The 14,105-nt window shown below is 46.3% G+C and overlaps 1 protein-coding gene across 3 annotated transcripts in view; it reads right to left on the bottom strand.

Moving 5' to 3' along the window:
* LOC126524077 (carboxypeptidase Q-like) overlaps positions 1 to 14,105 on the bottom strand; it is a 121,953-nt gene that overhangs the window by 52,453 nt on the left and 55,395 nt on the right. For 2 of the 3 annotated variants that reach the window (XM_055067283.2, XM_055067282.2), the window contains exons 5-7: positions 12,547 to 12,796; positions 9,658 to 9,761; positions 1,300 to 1,895 (exon numbers count right to left, since the gene is read on the bottom strand). In XM_055067283.2, coding sequence (XP_054923258.2) covers positions 1,320 to 1,895; positions 9,658 to 9,761; positions 12,547 to 12,796 — 930 coding nt within the window. In that variant the 3' untranslated portion in view covers positions 1,300 to 1,319. Of the gene's footprint in view, positions 1 to 1,299; positions 1,896 to 9,657; positions 9,762 to 12,546; positions 12,797 to 14,105 lie in introns of those variants that run through there. The other variant, XM_072287372.1, reaches the window with a different exon arrangement.

A 14,105-nucleotide genomic window follows, 5' to 3' on the forward strand; every position in this document is an offset into this window, starting at 1 on the left:
TAAAACTGGTTAAAGCTGCTTGAGATGAAGAATCAGAGCGCACCACTAAGATGTATGCACGTACCATCCTCAGCTATCAATTGTGACTTCTGGCCAATCAACTTGAACAAGACGTTTCATCGCTTGCGAGCAACAGCTGGAGCGGCGCCTGCCTACTTAATTATGCCTCTAGGACTGCTTCCTCCCTCCGTGTCGTAGAGTTTTCTTACATCGGCAGCTGTTAAGCTTGCTAATCGACTAACGCTTATTTTTGGTCACGCGCGTACTGTTTCTCAGTGCCACTATATGACGCAACGTGTTCAGAAACAGGGCGAGAAACGAGCCCAGCTGCCGCATGATGCGTTTCTCAAGGCATGCATTGACGCACCATGCATTTCGGAAACCACGTGGAGACTCGCGGCGGCCCCGCTTGATGGTGCAAAGCGTTCGTAGGGAAGCCCGACAGTCCCGCTGCTGTGCACGCCTCATACATACGGCGCTTTATAGCGCAGCTCTTAGGCGCCCGTTTCTGCGGCGAGCTCCGCAATCGGCGTAACCGATCCAACGAGCACAGCGAAAGATGAAAGACGCGAGGAGGAAGGCGGAGGAGGAGGGTGCAGCGGAACCATGAGGCGCAAAGGAGAGGAGGAGTGTATGGCGAAAGCATGATAAGAAAAGTTTAACGTGGCGGCTATAGATACGAGATGGCGCTAGAGTAGCGTGCGGCGGCTGCTGTGAATCGCGCCCACGCGTCACCCAAGCACTGTCTCTCGTGATCTCCACATTTGCGAGGCAGTTGCATCAAACTTCACTCCATTGGTAGCGGGCTGCACGATACAGACTGTCCGCGCCAGCGAATATATCGCCCATGAAAACACGTACAGAGCAGCTACGCTGAAATTTCGCATTAAGAAATATTGTAATCATCGGTGAATTTTTTATGGTGGAAAAACGTTTTATCGATAGAACCCTGCGCGTCACCGTCTACACTGATCGTGAGTTGGGTTCTGCCGATGTTTTTTTTTTTTTAAACCCAGCCCCGACGGCACACTGTGAACTAAAAAAAGACTATGCTGCCTATTTCGTGTCAGTAGCCTGTTCTTATATGCTATGAAGCCGGCCAGAAGGCCTTCTATTCTGACGGAAACAGGCACCATGACAGTGACGTGATGGAGCAGAAAGGGACTGGTTGATTAAAGTGTGTATTTCTTGTTGATCGCTTCTTACGTTATTACGGTTCTTACGGTTATTACCATGAAAGCGATGCGGCTGCTGAAGTACCACTTTATGGATAAAGTAGTAGATGGTATATCCGGGAGAGAACTAAAAAAATTGTTATTTTATTTTCTAGGCAGATCTTCGCTCAGGTCAGCCAGGACATATGCGACACCTGCCCACAGCGCTGTGCACAGGTCGAGATTCTTCGGGTTTTCGACGGTCATAGTGTCACCCTCCGTGTGGTGAAAGTAAAGGTATTGGGCATTCTCTGTGGATAATGAAGCCACAGGTACGCCCGCCTTGATCCAGAAAACAAGGTCAGGTGCCGCTGCCCTTATCATCAGCGACGTAGCGTTGATATTGCTAAATAGCCGAAGCACTTCTGCAATCATACATCTTGCCCGATCGCTGTGTCCTCTAAACCCGAGACCCGTTGGTTTGAATGTACCCGTGTCAGACTCCATTGCGATGTTTATGCGTTCAACCTTTTCGTCCCCATGCACCCTGTAATATTCCTTGGCACCTAAAACGCCTATCTCCTCTGCAGTCCACAGCACAGCGCGAATAGTGCGTCGTGATCGTAGTCCAAGCTGATGCAGGACATCCAGAGCTCGCCAAGATATGAATGCGCCTCCACCGTCGTCCATAGCACCCTGGCCGACGTCCCACGAGTCCAAGTGTCCACTGACAATAACAACCTGCATTTAAGGGCCAACGTTATCACAAGCTCAGATGCTCAGTCAAGCATTAGAAAACGACAGTCGCTAGCCACAAAAAAATATTATTTTTGCAGTGACTTTTTCGGATGAAGTATATACTCTTGTAGTACATATCTACTACCACAGTGAAATAAATTCATTGACATTAATGACGTTATGGATCTTGTCTGAACCCTTAACATTACAATGCTCGAAATATGTTTAAAATAATTGTAGAAATACTATTTCACGGTTACAGTATCTGAGCGTAATGAAGGTACTAAATAAAAACTGTATCAAAACATTGCGCGGTACTGCCACCTTGCAAGAGGTCAAAAGCAGGCATCGCGTTGCCCCCTCCTGGACGCCGGCCTCTATGAAGCACCTGTCTTCGCAGTGCCAGAAGCCGGCCTATATCGCTGCATCAAAACCAATAAAAAGTTTCAAAGCAGTTTCACAGCTTCGTTCATGAACATGATGTCGAAGTCCTTTAGATGCCTTCTGACGACTGTATCAGTCGTAATGGCGCCTGTGAATGCACATGTGACTGCACGAACTATTTAACAGCTATAAACCGGGTCTACGTTATCCGTAGACCCATGTGAACTTTCAATTTGCCGTGGCAGTTACTGTCAAGGCATTGTGGCGTCGCCAGACGTACCACATTCACTTATACCACAAGGCGAACAGAACAGTTTGCCTTGCACTGTGAATGTGGTGCTTGCGCTGTACCCAGTACAATCCCAGAGACCAGCTAATGGGCCGGCTGAAGTAAGATGAACGTCTTACTGCTCCTTTCATAGAGATAGCATTAGAGTCGGGCTTCATCCGCATTGGAGGTATCATTATCTGCCCTAAACGCAAGAGCTGATCTCGAAGGCAGCGCAGTCATACACAGGGAAGAACGAGAGAAACTATCATGTGACGCACGCGCAACATTTCTCTAAGAGGGCCTTTGGCATGAGAGATGCATCAGCGCAATCGTAGACTAACGATTAGAGTATTTTGTTGCTGTACTGGACGCGATTCTTTCGATCCCACTATCATTGGCACACTTTAATGGCAATATTGGCGGACTTCACCCACATTGGAGGTACCTAAAGAAAAATTCGAAGTGTGTTAAGTATACACAAGTGCGTAACAGTGCGCGTGAAATTGCAAGCTTGTAAGTTATAGAGGCATAGAATCGTCACTTCCTTTCATAGGAGAGTGTTCAAGGTCACCTGTCACGTGTGCGCGTGTGACTGATGGCCGCACGACCTCTGCGACTCGCAATAGTGAGACCTAGGGCGCATTCACACTTGCATTCACTCGCATTCACACTTCCGAGTCGCAAGAGGGAATTCACAGTTGCGAGCCGCAGAGGTCGTACGACCGTCATTCGCCGGCGACCAGGCAGAGGCTCGACAACAGCGACGTTCACAATTGCAAGGGCAACCTCAGCAACCTGTGTGGTCGCCTTCTCGTTCCAAACGAGAACTCTTGTGAATGACGTCGTTTCATGTTTACCACCGGCAATGACAACCAGATGGACAAAGTATCGCGTGCTACTTCCAGGGCATCGCTGATTGATTCAGCGGTTTGCAAATCGCAGTCGCAAAGCTGGAAAATCGATGAGGGTGCGACTGGCCTTCGACCGTCGCTTTTCGACCAATGCGACCATTTGCGACCGGAGCTTGCGCACCACCTCAGATACTCGCGATTGTGAATGGGCCTTAAAACACCACCACCCCCCACCATGCCGGCACAACCGTCTCCGCCGGCCCGGCGCCAGCTTAACCCGCTGCGTGAAGTTCCATGTTTCGGTATTCGCTGTTATCGGGAAGCGTGCGTTGCGTGCATCCACCAGCGTGGGCAGTTTCGTCAGTTTCTTGGCCCTCAAAAGCTGTGTTTTGTGCTCCTCGGTGATTCAGTCATTTCACGACTTACGTGGCTCGTGCATCGTGCAATGGTGCACGAATACCTCAAAAACAAGCCCTGAAAGGTTGTTCCGGGTGCCTAAAGACAACAGGTGAGCGCTCAGACCCAAAGACATAAAGAGGCGCATATACAAGAACACGACCGTATGCACATGTGTGTTCCATGAGTCTCCGGACGTCGTTGCGCCTTGATCGTGCTACACTTTGATCTTACCAGTAGACAAAGCTGACAAATAGATGAACGATTTTCCTCCTCATTGTTCCTCATCTACAGTTCCTCCTCATTGCCACTTGGTATGTGACCTGTGTTTTTCTTTGCCAAGACTCATTCTGCAACTTCAGTAACTCATCCAGCTTTCCATTCCGCCCTCAGTGCTTTTACTGTGTGTCACCGTTCTACAAACGTACTAAAAGTTGAAAAATTACTGTTTGTGTTAATGAATTGTCTCAGCTATTTCCGATGGAAAAACCGCGCGAACGACCTTCATGTGTAGACATGATAGGCTTTTTTTTTTTCTGGAAAGCATGAGCACTGCAAGTGTCCTATATGCAGATTCTTCAACTTCGTGTTTATTACAAAAAAAGTGTCCAGTATACAAGGTATGCCTAAGTGTCTTAGGTTACCTAATTTTACTGCTAAGCATCGCATTAGTAATCAAAGAAAGGTCGTGTTGTTGGCCTATTTCACCAGGCCTTTTATTGTGGAATAGGCACTTTTGCAAATGTTTTTATATGTACTGCTGCAAAACCTGACTACCTTCTGCTCCGCCTTGCCGCCATTACTCGAGTTGCGGCCAAGTGCAGAATAATGTAATAATATGTACTTTCGTTTTTAGTACAATGTTAACATTGTTCTCCCGTTGTCTGCTTTCTGATTTTGTTCAGTAGTAATGCACATGTCACGCATTTCATATACTTTTGTGCAGGTATAAAAGTAATAAATTTCCTGTTTTTTTTGGTATGGCTGTCAATAAAGCAACGTTTGCTTATTATTCTGTTTTATTTATTTTGCGTGGCGTTATGTCTGCCATAGCCATATTCATATGCGTGTGCATGAAATGGCCTTCGCGCTTTCTTCTGCTCTACTTTTTTTTTTACTTCTTAGTCTTTGAACTTTTGTGTTTAATAGTTTAAATAAATGTACATGTCATGCATTTTTCACATTTGTTCATTTTTTTAGCCTGTATGATACCACGTTATAAGAAAATCTTTGTTTTCGCAAACGAAGCCAATAAAATGAGGCCAATGAGCTGTGGTGTTGGAAGTAGAATTTATTATGTTCTAGCACATGCTGGCGTAATCGAAGCGTGGACGAGACTGGGTACGTGCGAACAAATGAAGAGCCGACGGCGCCTGACGCGCCAGTTCGCAAACAATGTCAATGCGCGGCCTAGCGCGCGCGTGTGATAAACAAAAAAACAGGTGCCGCGGGCTGGCAAAAAAAGAAGTAAATGTAAATGGTGCACGGGGCGCGTCGGAGCGGGGAGGGTCGGCATAATAAAAACAAAAGACAAAAACAAAGATCACTTGGCTGAGGAGGCGCCACTAGTGTGGTGTTTGTGTTGCCATGACAACGTACACAATCGTGTACGCCGCCATTTCGCTGAAATATCACCCGCCTGCTCTAAAGAGCATCTGCATTAAATGAGCGAACGACACCCATGCGAAGATTTACCCCTGGGGCATAGGTTTGTCCAGTAAAACGCCAATTTCGTCATTCAGTTACGTAACCATATATATATATATATATATATATATATATATATATATATATATATATATATATATATATATATATATATATATATATATGTGTAGACAGACCAGAACTTTTAGTGCCGTTCACCATTGCACTTTGCTTTCGATGCTTGCTTTAAAACTAAACATTGCACGAGTAGGTAAAATCACTGCACCAGGACGAATCAGAATGTCTTCGCCCCTATTCTTTTTTTAGCCGAATTCGGGATGTAAATTCGAAGTCAAGGTATCCATTCCCGGCCGTGGGCCTTCCTTGGACCAGCTAGGCCTTATCTGCCGATAGCTCCACAGCGCGGCGCTGCTCTCAGTTCTTGAAGATGTCGGTTGTGCTTCACACGTCCACGACGTGCGAGCAATGGCGTGTGATTCGTATTCTATGGAGCAAGGGACGAACGGCCACAGAAATCCACAGAGAAATGAAGCCCACGCAGGGGGCAAGGTGCCTTGCTTTGACACGTGCGAGGTGGTGGTGTTGTGACTTGGCAAAATGTCGCAAAGACTTGCATGACAATGAGCGCTCGGGGAAGCCGCGTGTGTCGCTGACTGACGATACATTTCCCCCGTGGATGCAATGGTGAAAGCCGATCGGCGTGTGCTCCTCAACGATGATTCCCGGGACCTTGGCATTTTCTATGGGACTGTTTACAACATTCTTCGCAGGTCCTTAGGGTACCGGAAAGTTTCATTTCGATGCATGCCTAAGCAGCTGGATGACATGAAGAAAGGCAAGCGAATGATTGCTTCACTGAATCGTCTGCAACGGTACGCCGAGGAGGGTGGAAGCTTCCTGGACCGCATTGTTACTGGCGATAAAACGCGAAAACTGCATTTCACGCTGGAATCGATGCAGCAGAGCATGGTGCGGAAGCATCTGAGTTCGCCTTCCACAAAAAGAAAATCCATTCAGAGCAATCTCTTGGGAAAGTGATGTTAATGGTCTTCTGTGATCGCCGATAACCGCTCCTGTGGGATTTCATGCCACAGGGTGCAAGCATGAGTTATTGTTCTACGCTGTCACATCGTCTACTGGCTGCCATCAGAAGAAAAGGTATTCTCGATGTGGACAACGCGGTTACCCTCCACGACAATGCGAGGCCACATGTGGCAATTACAACTGCCGACAAGCCCCGGTCATTTCACTGTGAGAGTCTGGATCACCCACCCTACAGTCCGGATCTCGCCCCTAGCGATCTGCACGTTTTCGGTCCACGGAAATTCCCGGCATGACAGCGATTCAGGTGCAACGACGAAGTCAAGACGGCAGTCTGATGGTGGTTCTACAGTCAGCCGGACGAATTATACCGGCGGGGTATCTGGAATTTAGTGATGCGGTGGGATAAATGTATTAACGGGTGCAGAGACTTTCGAAACATAGTGTAAGGTACGTAGAATAATATGTATTTTTGTGATTGCCTATGTGCACCTTCTTTGGCTAGTAAAAAATGGAGGCAAAGTCTTCCTAATACGCACTCTTACGCCGTTGTATAGTTGGAGAATTGTGGCTTCGCGCTTAAAGCACAGTGAATACACAGAAATGACGTCGAGTCGACTACCCGTCTTCAAGGAAGCTAGCGCAAGTAGTTCACGTGAAGGGTAGAATAACGTCGTCATGGAAATTAAGAAAATCTTGCTATTGTTTTCCGTTGGCCTTGCAATGCCTTCAGTAAAATGCTTGAACATCACACTTGAATCTTAAATACAAGTAGTATGCTTGTTCTCTTGTAGCACATTGGAGACTTGGTATATACTGAGACAAGGCTTCGTGCCCAGTCGTGTCACTTGCTGCTCTAAAACAACCAGTCGCAAAAGTTTTACGAAAGGAATCTTCCATTTCTCGCTGAGAATCTCGATTCTAATATTGTTTTCTCGAGAACGGAAATAAGGCGAAAAGACAGCCGCGAATTTCAGTACATTTTGGGTCTTTAAAACGGATTACGTTTATAGGTTCTTACACTAACTCACTTTCTGTAAAGTGAATAATGAGCCCTCTAAGCATACTTATGCGATTATGCTGAATCATTAGTAAAAGAAGAGCGTTCATATTTTCGCGCCAACACGAACCATATCCCGGCATGCCCACAGGACACTTTTTGTTTCCACATAGGCAGAGACAAAGACATATTGTCAGTAGTATGAAATAATAATTTCATAAAGCATTTGTACAGCCCATCGCTTCCTAGAGGCATAAGTGTAACTATTCGTAGCTTCAACACGAAATTCGCTATCTTTAATATAGCAATACATCACTTTTAACGCGAAAGCGTTAAGGGCCCCACGTGGGGAAAAATCCGATGCTGTTGTCAGATATTGCTCGGCGAAATATTATCCCAAACCACAACCCTCCGCGTGGCGCAGAGGCGTTAGTCAAGTGATTCGTCGAAGTAAAAAACCGCCAGAACAATGACAAAGTACGACCTAAACACAACCAACAAACATGATAGCGTCGGTGTTTAATTGGAATATACCAGACAAAAGTTTATTCTCTTGCGCGGAAACGCTAACACAAACCCCTTTTCCGAGCGGTGCAAACAGCACCATCGCACTCGCCTCCGCGAATCCGCAAGAAATCTACCGTTGACGCAAAGCGTGGCAGACAGGCAGGAATCCTTGCAATCTGTCGCGTTCCACTCTTAAATGTTAACGTTAAGCATCCTCGATACTTTTGCTTTCATTTTTTTCAATAGGTACTACAGTTACCCGTTTTTATTTCTTTGACATCCTCTGAAATCCACCAGAATAAGGTATCATGATAGATGCCATCGAGTGATACTTTGTACAGTCAGAATGACACAAATGCAACAGCTTTACTAGCAACAAAATATGACGGCGTATTTGCAAATTCTAGTGTCTATCCAGGCCCTATTTTTTCACAATGTCATTGTTTTGCTCGCTACTCAACATCCACGGGGTGCTTCAATTAGTGAGTACTTTAAGTTATTGTTGTCCTGTTTTGTTAGGCATTTGGAAGTTCTTTACGCAATGTAGTCGTACGGTACCCCACTCTAATTATATATAGTTTTATTCCCGCTTTGTATGTTGTGTCGGGCTGCTAGCCGTCGTGATCTCTTGGAACCTTTGAGTGCCGCTCTGTTCAATTGAGATCACGAAATAGCATAGGCTTTGCTTCAGTGAGCATTCTCCCAATTCGCAATTTTGTGCGAGGCGTGGTTTAATATTCGCTTTCCGTTGAACCGTCGTTCTAGACGGATTTTCTCACTGCAGGTGAACGGTGTGCGGTCATCCCGATCACAACCATTATTGTCTGGTAAACAGAGAACATAGGTTGAGCATGCACGTGGACGTGCAATGCGAACATCACGGGATTCTGCGTAAAAACTGAAGTGGCTTCGACAGTTATACTCGTACATGCTGTGAAAGTTAACTCCATTGCTATCGAATATTCTGCGCTAGGCAACGTACTTTGTCGTTGTCGATACGTAAAAATATTGTGTAATGGCTGGTTTCTGTTGCGCCCTGGAATTATCAGTTAAGAGGATGTTCCGTTAACTTATGCACTCAGCGTCTTCTGTTATTATTATAAAAAAACCTACATGCAGAGAGAATTGAGGCCGCATATCATATGGTATAGACGCAGCTCTGATGCTTTAGCCCGCAGTCTGCGTCTGTTTTCTAACATAGTCGTGGTGGTGGTGGAGGCCTTTGTGGTTAACTTACACTCCACTATGACGTTACTTCTCGCTTTTTAACTACCAGGACAATTTTCTTATAATCTAAACTACCATCCATAAAGTGCCCAAGAAGCATCAGCCAGTACGTTTAGTGGGCTTTCTACAAGTCTTAGCACCTAGCCTTCGAACTGTAAACTGCCATTTTCGCATAGACAGGCATACAAATCGAAGTGTTCGCTTAGTCGAAACAAACATTTTGCTCGACATAAGAGTGAGGTAGAGTTTTGACAAGACATAAGAATACCGCAGCGGGAATGATGCGTCTTCTTTCTTGCAAATGAGATTTTGCGAACAAAACTACTGTCTACAATACCCATTCATCAGTTCTGAACAATTTTGTATTACAACTTGAGAACTTCACAGAAATATTCAAGACAAGAAAGCAGAAGAACCTACCTCTCCAGGTTTCTCTGTTCCACGAATATCAGCTACAGTGTTTCGAGAGATTACGGAAGAGAGATTCTTGTTGCGCATGACCAACTTGACTGAGACTGTAAGGCCTGCGATATAGCAAAATAAAAAGTGAGAGTTGCTGATGCATAAAATAAAAACAGATTCTTTCTAGACTCAGCGCTCTACGCTCGTTTGCGAAGTGTGCAAACTGTTAGACACCGTATTTGAGGTTACGTTTTCTGTAGGCAGAATGTATTTACAACGAAGCGCTCGGGACCTAAAAATTCTTCGCTACACAGGTGACCTTATTGTAAAATTTCCACACTGTACCGCTCGCAATATATGAGGCTGATAACACGCTCAGCAAAAGAAAACCTTTCTGTATTTATTATGACACAAGTGGTGCTTAGTGTACGAAGTCGGCTTTTTATTCTTTCTGCAAACTTGTGCGACGGAATGTGTCCCTGCTGCAAACATTACGGAATCAGAGGTGCACGCCACACTCCGCTGGAAAATTAGGCAGCGACGGGAGGGGGAGCTCGAGAGCGTACAATGCCGCTATTTCCTCCTTTTCATCAAACTCTGTCGTTCAAGCGCAGGCTCATCACCTACTGCTGCTTTGTCGGCCTTTGCCTCCTTCCCGTCCTCGACAGCCTCGACGCTGTCGCGAATAAACCTCCGCGCGTTCTGCAGCTGTTATTGCGTGGCAACAAGCGACGTGATAGTTAAGCGATCCCTCGATCTATGCAGCAGGTGTGGAAACACTAGTCGTCATTATTGCTATCATCAAATGCATCGCTAGCGATGTCGCGTTTCGTAGAAAATACAGCCTTTCGTCTTCATTTACGCCCTACCTCTGGCGGCACGCTCCGCAGAGCACTTGTAATCATTTCAACGGCTTCTTTCAAATGTTTATTTTAGTTGGCAGATGAGCCATGTGATCGATGTTTAGAACAATTCGCTGTGGATGTCATCTGCTGTATTGTGCTTTGCCAAAACCTATCATTTCTTTTTATTATGGCTACAACGGCCTGGTGAAATTTGGAGGCAAGAGAGAAAAATTTACATGCTCTAGCACAGAGGTTTTGTTGCGTGTGGTAGCATATTCGAGAAGAACGGCAACTCAACCACATAATTTATCCACACTCGTAACCCAGTGTATATATATATATATATATATATATATATATATATATATATATATAATACATGCATGCAACGGATGCATTTGTGTCGCCTCTCTGCGCATGCACACAAACATAACACAGTCTTGGTGACTGCAGGGTGAAGTCGTGCAGCAATGTGCCGGCAAGCGCGCTAGCAAGCTTACGTCGTTTCTGCAGTTCCACATTTGACAGATCGATGTGTATATTTTGCGGAAAAACAATACGAAAATCCATCTGCGTAGAGTTTTTTTTTTCGTTCTAATTTTGCTGGCAGGCCACTCTATAGTGCCGCTTCCTTCGACATTCCTACGGCGGCCCACTGACCTCTTGATAATATGGATTCGGCACACTCCTGCACGGTCTTGTTCTTGTGCAAATATATGCACCCCATGCTCACCCAATGTAGTCAGTAGGGGCTGCAAAGGGTAGTGTCAGCAACGATATGTGCGTTCGTTGTAAAGCGAAAAATAAACGGTCCGACACGCTTAATTTTGTTCATTGCATTCACAGACGAATTTGTTGCTGCAGTTACCCCTGTAATGATGCCCCCAATCCACACTAAAGAAAGTTGGCCCAACGCGAAAACAAGGAGTATGCTTCATTACAGACTATTTCGTTGTCCAAGCATTCACTGCGCGGACTTTATAATTTGTTTACAATGATGGCTCCTTAACAACACCAGCTTCATACAATATGAAATGGCATGAGGCAGTGTTGCAAAGAAACTTACATTGGTGGCTGCATTTCCTTTTATTACACGTTGAAAAACGGGCTTGTGTTTCTGAAGCGCTGCTCACTGAGTGTGAAATATTTAATCATGACACTCACACTGAATTCCTGTACCCCGTAAAATACCGCAATCACAGCAGGAGTTGCCCACTCGGGTAAATTTATATAAACTGTGGCTTCGCCGGAGCTTGTGCACTTCCAGCTGAGAGTCGCACTGATTTCCTGCAGCATAGATGTGTATATGCTTTTTAATGCAGGTATCGAGGTATCGAGTGCTGCACCTTGGATTTACCGCTAGATTGTACTCAGGTTTGAGGGAGAAGTATGGCATGCAAACCTGTACTGTGTGTTTCGCATAAGTCTGATATCCTTCACCAACGGGTTAGAAAAAAAGACGTAATATAAAAAAAACGCATTCTAGCATATCGAAGCATATGTACACAACATGGGGGGGGGGGGGGGGGGGGGGTTCTCGTCGGTGCTGGCGATACTATTCTTTGCGCATGTCATACTGTTTTCCATACATTACTATTCCTTGCGTTAAATCTATTTGTTCCTTTACCATACGCAGTGATCGAAACACGATACTCGGACCCCGTGGTTGCCGGCGCTTGTTGCGGCCCTGCATAGTGCTGGGAGCAAACACAGTTCCCAAGCGTCCCTAAGGCTCTTGCCTTGATTGCAGACCACAATTAATGAAATTGCTATCCCCAGGGATGAGCGGCGGTACAAGAAGCACCGGCAGACACCGCTTCCAGTACCGCTTTCGAATCGCCTGACCATATCACGTGCCCACAGTACTATTGTAACGGATATGTGCTTACAAGTAAATTGCTTAAGTTCACTTCATTTTTATCATTTTGGCAGGGCGCGCACGAATCAGATGTGAATAATACCTTTAGTCTTGATCTCCGTGCCTAATTTACTTTTGTAAATGAATCAAAATATGCTTCAAGTCAGACTGCAATAACTCACAAACAAAAGATGCGACAATTACCTCTATTTTGCAGCCGCTTTAGCAACTCAGCGTCTTCAACGGCGACAGACGCGGCGGGTATGCTGGTTTCATTCGGCAAGAAGGTTGTGGACCCGGTGTGAGGTGACGCTATCGACAATGGAGTCAGGGAGCGCACCAGGGCTGCCACAGCGCCGACCTTCGCCGCCAAAGCAGGGCCTCTCGTTCTGTACATTAACGACCCCATGTAGGTGTCGAACTTCTGGTTGAAGACCACGATCCTTCCCCGCGCCTATAAGATCAAAAGCAGCTGCGTTTAATAGCCCAAGACAAATTCATGCGCTTGACATGTACCGGTCAACATAAAGATCTAAAGAGGGAGGTTCGAAATTAAGCAACTGCTACGCAGCTACACTCGACAGCACCAAGCTCAAACGTTCATTCTGTCCACAGAACTCATGGTGAGGATGTCGCAAATCTGGAATAGAAAAAAGAAATATGTGTGTCCATATTGATGCGTGTATTCTACTTAGAAGACAACGATGATGGGGGCAATAACAGACTCGTCTAGTGCGTGGCTAAGATTGGGTGAGGACGAAGAAGACGTGACTCGGTTCCGTTTGTTTTTGAACAGGTTGTCCTGTTGTTCTTAAACGTCTCCCTGTCTTCTGTCCGCGTTGTACCGCGACACTGGTTGAGGGGCGGGGTACTGAGTTCGCCTGATGCTCCGGAGTCCTTCTGGGAGTCGTTCATCTAGCCCGGAGGCATTGTCACCAGTTAAGACAGCCGTGCATCGCTTTAGTCGCCGACTGCTAATCCTTGCCCATGAGTTTTCCCCTCTTCAGCCACCTTCTCTCCGGCAGCTGCACACATCTCGCAATAGCCGAACCCAACCCACCGCAAGCACCCCAAACCAGCAGGTTTCCCAGCGCAATAACCGTTCTGCATCCACTGGTTCCCGATCGCTATCGCGGTGCAGTCTTCGAAGACATGGAAGACTGGCTTGACGAGTATGAACGCGTCGCACAGATTAACCAGTGGACCGAGCAGCAAACGCTTTCCCACGTCTATTTCGCCGTTGACGACAGGGGCCGTACTTGGTACGACAACCGCGAAGCTAGCCTTACGACATGGAATGACTTTCGGCAGAAAATCACGGATACTTTTGCAAGTGCCGACCGACGCGACCGCGCCCAGCAGATGATGGAGGTACGGGTGCAACAACCTAATGAGTCGGTCACAATGTTCGCTGAGGACAGGGCCCGCCTCTTTCGTAGAGCAGACCCGAACATGACCGAAGATAGGAAGTTGCACAACTTCATGCGAGGTGCAAAAGAGCAGTTGTTCGTGGGGCTTGTGCGGAATCCACCAGTTACCGTCGCTGATTTTATCAGAGAGGCTACGGCTATTGAGCGGGCTCTTCATCAATGGTGCAGGCAGTACGATCGACTTTCCACCAGCAATGCAATCAATGCCGCCGCAGGGACTGCCGAGTATCAGAATTCTTTGCGTGGATTGATCAGAGAGCTTGTCAGAGAGGAAGTGCAAAAGATTCTGACACCGACGTTGGATAGACCTCTAGCATCAATCGCCGAAGTGGT

This window comes from Dermacentor andersoni, chromosome 3, assembly GCF_023375885.2.
Source record: "Dermacentor andersoni chromosome 3, qqDerAnde1_hic_scaffold, whole genome shotgun sequence".
NCBI classification, from domain to species: Eukaryota; Metazoa; Arthropoda; class Arachnida; order Ixodida; family Ixodidae; genus Dermacentor; species Dermacentor andersoni.